The 6,209-nt window shown below is 35.1% G+C and overlaps 1 protein-coding gene across 1 annotated transcript; it reads left to right on the top strand.

Annotated features, from left to right (window-relative positions):
* Positions 1 to 4,605: 4,605 nt before the first annotated feature.
* Positions 4,606 to 5,995, top strand: LOC121990341 (expansin-A11-like). Its single transcript, XM_042544492.1, has 3 exons — positions 4,606 to 4,784; positions 5,148 to 5,472; positions 5,554 to 5,995. Exons 1-3 carry the CDS (start codon positions 4,649 to 4,651, stop codon positions 5,864 to 5,866), a joined length of 774 nt encoding a protein of 257 aa, XP_042400426.1. The 5' UTR covers positions 4,606 to 4,648; the 3' UTR covers positions 5,867 to 5,995.
* Positions 5,996 to 6,209: the final 214 nt, after the last annotated feature.

The following is a 6,209-nucleotide window of genomic DNA, read 5'->3' as shown; positions in this document are numbered from 1 at the left end:
ATACAATTTATGCTATAAATTTCTCAATATAAATCCCTCCCCCACTATATAGGTGGGGTTTATAGTTTTTTTTATAAACCTGTATCAAAATCTTAGGACCAGGTTTATAAAAAAAATAATGGAGAGAGGATAGAGAGAGAATTTTAAAAGAAGTGGAGTTTTTAAAAGAAAGAGGTTTTATGATAATAGAGAGTGATTTTAAAAGAAGTAAAAATTTTAATTTTTGATGTGACAATGATATATATAGTAGAGCATAAACCTCTTTAAGAGGTTTACGACTACAGATGCCCTTATTACATAGATATATATCCGACTACATATCATGAGAAAAAACTGTCACTGATATTCAATGGGAAGACAAATTTTCACAGCATCAATTGTTGTTACCGTATATAGCACTTGAGAATTGGAGGAATCCAACCTGAAATTTTTCCCCCTCCAAGTAAGAGTCCTTGTAGTGCAACAAGAGGCTTTAGGGCACCTTGTTTGTGGATGACCTTTCCCTTGGTCTGTTCATCTTATAAATCTAAAAGTACAAGTGGATCCATGAAATAACTGGGATTCGAACAGTAGATGCTTACGAGTCCGCAAACTGATTTGCCTTATAAAATTAGTCTTTGAAATATATAATCTTAGGTCTTAATTTTAAATGCTATAACCCATTAAACAAAGTGCAATCCCTACTAATCCGCTGCATTAAGTATGATAATTGGATGACATATTAATTATCAGTGGGTACACCGACCATGTGATACACACAACCTTGATTATTTATTAGCCTTCACGGGAAAATTATTAATTAATTAATTATTAAACTAAACCAATCGACAACGCAGAAATCATCAAGGTATTAATAAATAAAAATTTAAAATATTTGTGGGTAATAGAATAAGGGATCCTAATTGTCTAGTTATATGCCTAATTAAAACCCTTTTAAAATATTAGCCATGACTCATTATTTCGTTGAGTCATTGAGTCATGCATATTCGTTCCATAATTAAGAGTTAGTGGATATTAACAATCATACAAGTAGTGAATTAATGCATGTTCCATGATTAAGGATTAGTGAATGTTGATTTAGATTTGAAGTCAATGAGTTAGTATACGTTTTATGAATAAAAATTAGTAAATTGGTAGGTATACTAAATTTCTTACTATTATTGTGCGATTTGAATTGCTCTAGAATATAAGTAATGGAAATAAGATTCTAAAAACGATGGATGTGTTATACCGGTAGGTCAATTGTATTAGAGATGTTATACCAAACTCTACTATAGTTACACGTTGCCAAATAATTAAAACATACAAAATTTAGGGTAAAAATCAAAAGAGTGACCATGTTTTTTAAATCTAAACATGGAATCATAATATGAGTACTCCTCCTCCTCTTCTTCATCTTAAAGATATTCCATCCCATCCCATCCCATCCCATCCCCCTTTCTTATAAATGACACAGTTATTCTCGAGTACAGTATATTATTATTAAATTCTAAATCCATCGGATAATTATATATATAAATAGGATAAATTTGCATCGTTACCAAATCATAACTGCTACAAATATATTGTAGTAGTTATAATTTCATAAATATTACAACATGAATATTATTAAACAAGACATGTTCGAGTTGTAACCGTTATAATTTGTAGCTACTACAACGTAAATGTTAGGTGAACAATTAGTCAAATTCATATTATAACAGCTATGAAATTGTAGTTGTCAAAATGTGAATATTTTTAAACAAATTAAATATGTGTTTTAGCAGCTATAGTTTCATAACTGCTACAACTAGGGATAGAGCCAGGATTGTCATATTGGAAGGGGCGAAAAATATGTGTTTACATGGGGGCCACCTTTGCCACCATGGCATCTCCTGCCCACCTATAACATGAGTATTTTTAAACAAGTTAAGTATACATTGTAATAGTTATGAAATGGTAATGGTTACAACGTGAACTTGTCTTATACTTAAGGGCAACTGTGTCATTTTATAAGAGCTAGTGGGATGTGATGTTCTTTTGATAAAAAAATTAAAAATGAGCATCCTTTGATTTTTTTTTTATAATTCAGATATCCAATTTTTCGAATCGACTAATCTTAGAGGTGACGAGTCCAAACCCATGGAAGTTTCCCAGCGACCACTAAGATAAATCGGGAAAGACTCAAATAGGTTCATCGAAGCGACCAATATTCTTCGATTTATTGTCCCACTAAAGCAAAATTTCTACAGTGCAACCAATTGGGATTTAAATTTTAAATGTCTAATTAACCATTTAGAGGGTCTAATAGTTATACCATAGCCTCGGGCATAAGAAGTCCTTTATTTTTTTGGTAATCTAGGTATTCAATTTTTCGAACTAACTAATCCTAGAAGTGATCGGCCCAATCCCTCCGAAGTTTTCTACTAACCACCAGAGTAAATCGGGAAACGCTCATGGAGGTTCATCCAAATGACCAGCATTCTTAGGCCCGCTTTTTACTGAGAAAAAAAATTCTTAAATCCTAAATACCTTACAATGCGTCGCAGCTGAAACTCAAACCTTAGATCCCTTGATTATCTATTGGAGGGTCTAGCCATTACACTATTGTCATGAGGCAAGGAACTATAGGGATCTTTTGTGAAAAATAATAAATATATGCAGCGAAAAAATCGATCCCTCTAGATATTCAAGCGAATGTAGAATACATATTTGATCGAGTTGTTACCTTTGTTACATGAACAGAACAAACCCGATAACAACTTTACTTCGGCAGATCTTAGTACGATTAGAATGGATGTGCCCCTTCGGTATCTACATGAACACGTCCTTTGTTCATCACATGAACTCAGCCTTCGGAAAAGAATAACCTTCGTTATGCTAGCAATGACTAAAAGGTGTTCGGCTAAGGGAAAGAAAGGAAGAAGATCAAGTGTCTTTATAAAAATTTCACTCAAAAAGGCTTTTGTATTCATTCAATGAATATCAAGGGTTTGCCTTTGGGTTTTCTTCTATTAATGATGAATTAATCTTCATCGATCTTCTTAATAGGTTGGATTTTATTATATTAGATTAACCATTAATCCAATAACTCAATGGGTCTAACCCATTAATCCAATGAGTCTAATCCGGATTTATTTGGATTAACTAACTAATCTTAAGTCCATAGTATTTTAGTCAAACTAAAATAAACTTATCTTCAAATCAACATGTTCTCTATGTGTGTGACCCAATAGATTCTCGTAACGTTAGCAATATCTCTAAAATAATATTTTAGATATATAAGCAATGAGTAACATCTAGCAATGCATCATTACTACTCAAGTTAAGAGATGAGAATGTTGAGATCCGACCTAACCTTTCTGTGTCTATTATCTTGTATAACTTGGTTCTTCTATGCTCGATTTCTAGATCGATCCATGAGGCATAGACCATGTCATCCACTTATCTATCTTTATGTTTTTTTATTTTTAAATAGACTCACTCAATCAAATAAGTTTAATATTGATTTACTTAAGCATGACCGTGCATTCTTGTGTCCTACTTAATCAAGGGGTACATAGATATCATTTCCGTCATATGGAAGGGATAACTCCTATCTACATCACTCACATCTCTTCACATAACTTATTCCATATCCAATGATCGACTTTATAGTCCACATTGTTACAGGTGATGTTTGTCGATACTAAAGTACACAACTCCTTATATAGGGAACAATAGTGACTTCAGGTTTAAGGACTATTCATACTAATAATTACTATGAGAATATTTATGATATTCATATAACGATCTATGAAATATTCTCATGACGGGTCAATTTAGTTCATGTTCTCTAATATATACACATATTTCAACTTGATATATTATATCCATGATTTATGAGATTAAGTTATCAATTAATATATATATTAGTCTCGTCTCAACATATTAATATTACCCTTATATATTAATATACTTGACTATGAATAATTTAAAAAGTAATGTTCTATATATATTTACCGTCTTTGACTATTAATTCAATCAATTGATATGTTATATGCTAGAACTTATTAATATAAGATACTATTATACTTATTTATACTGATATGAAATAAATATAACAATCATAAACTTTATTTTTTTCTTAATAAACTATGATAAAAAAATTTCTTTATTAATAATCTCATAATTAATTCGTATGACTAATAGTAATAACCAGGAACGTCCATTATTCCAATAAAAAGAAGCATCTTTGATTATTATAAAAAATATATTTATGACAATTTGTTTTTTTTTACGCGGAGTCTATTTGTCAATGGCAATCCACATGATCTGCCATGTATTCGACTTAGGGAGGAAAAAAAAAACTACTCGCTCGTAAATTATGTTCTCGATTCCCTCAAACACTGAGCCACGAACGAAAAGGGAATCTCCGAGGTCGGTTCAAGGACCCTAAATTAAAAAATCTGATCCGTAACTGTGACCACGTATCCATCCGTAAGTCATGGCTCATGCATGTGCAATGACCTCGCTCTGTTTGATTCCCCTCCACCTCACAAATTAATTAACTTAATCATCCTCCAACTCTTTAAACTCTGCCTCATCACTTCCATCCCATTCACCGCCCTGCATTCTCTTCGTAGAATCCCACCCTCCACCACTGTCCTAGAGATCGACATCGCCGGAGATGAAGCTCGCCGGCGGCAGTGTAGCACTGATCCTCCTCGTATCTTCCTTCGTCGCCGTTGACGGCTTCGCGGCCAGCGGATGGACATCGGGGTCGGCCACATTTTACGGCGGAAGCGACGCCTCTGGAACCATGGGTATAGTTATTTTTTATGGCCGTTTACTACTTACAGGTGCAAATGAAAGAACAATATATAGTATATTCTTTTTCCATTTACTATTTGGTTTAAAATCGAAAGAACATTTATTTTTAATCATCAAAGAGCCCTCTTGACACATATTAAATTCTGAATAGATTTGATCTGTTCAATTATATTTACATTATAGTACTTACGATTTTATAACTGTTATAATATAGATTTATCTTATTTAATAATATTTAAGTTTTAATAACTATGAATTATAGCTACTGTAACTACGATAACAAGTATGAAATCCTAGTTAAGAGACATTTGATTCTCGTATAACGAAGTGTCTATTAATTATGGGTTCAATTTCAGACGGAGCGTGCGGGTACGGCAACTTGTATTCGACAGGGTACGGCACGAACACCGCGGCGCTGAGCACGGCGCTGTTCGGCGACGGCGCGTCGTGCGGGCAGTGCTACAGGATCACCTGCGACTCCGAGGCGGACCCTCAATGGTGCCTCCCCGGCGGCCCCTCCGTCACCGTCACCGCCACCAACTTCTGCCCGCCGACTTACGATCTCCCCAGCGACGACGGCGGTTGGTGCAACCCACCGCGTCAGCACTTCGACATGGCCCAGCCTGCCTGGGAGAAGATCGGCATCTATCGCGCCGGCATCATCCCTGTCCTCTTCCAAAGGTTCGATATTAATTTTTATTTATTTACTTTGTTTATGTAATTTTTAAATTAAATATCGACTTCCACTCTGACGAATTGTAGAGTGCCATGTGTAAAGCAAGGGGGAGTCCGGTTCACGATCAACGGGCACGACTACTTCGAGCTCGTGCTCGTGACCAATGTGGGTGGCAGTGGGTCTGTGCAATCATTGTCGATCAAGGGCCGATCGAGCACCGGATGGATAGTGATGTCGAGGAATTGGGGGGCGAATTGGCAAGCCAATGCCTACTTGGACGGCCAATCTATCTCCTTCCGTGTCACCACTACCGACGGCCAAACCCTAGTTTTCAACGACATCGTGCCATCGAATTGGGCATTCGGCCAAACATTTACTAGCTCACTTCAATTTTCATAGATTGGTCGCGCGCGCAGTCGTTGTGCAATTTGTGCTTAAACTTTTAAGTAGAGGGAAAATTTCAAATGGATGACCATGGCAGAGGTATGTCGAGTTGTGCTCGATCGAGTTGCCCGCCTCACTGAAGTATAGTTTGCTCTTATGATCATGTATAATTAATCAATATGAAGTTACCGTGTTTGGTTTCAAGTACCATTGGATCATGATTAACCTTAATTATTTCATTAATCACATCTATTAATATTGGAATTAACTAAATTATTACTTATATTAGAGGGCCATTTATATAAATTAGAAGGTTTTAATATTTGATAGAAATTTAAGATTGTAATTAGAAAGTGAT

The sequence above is a fragment of the Zingiber officinale genome, chromosome 6B, assembly GCF_018446385.1.
Source record: "Zingiber officinale cultivar Zhangliang chromosome 6B, Zo_v1.1, whole genome shotgun sequence".
In the NCBI taxonomy this organism is placed as follows: Eukaryota; Viridiplantae; Streptophyta; class Magnoliopsida; order Zingiberales; family Zingiberaceae; genus Zingiber; species Zingiber officinale.
This window is presented reverse-complemented; position numbering and strand designations above follow the sequence as displayed.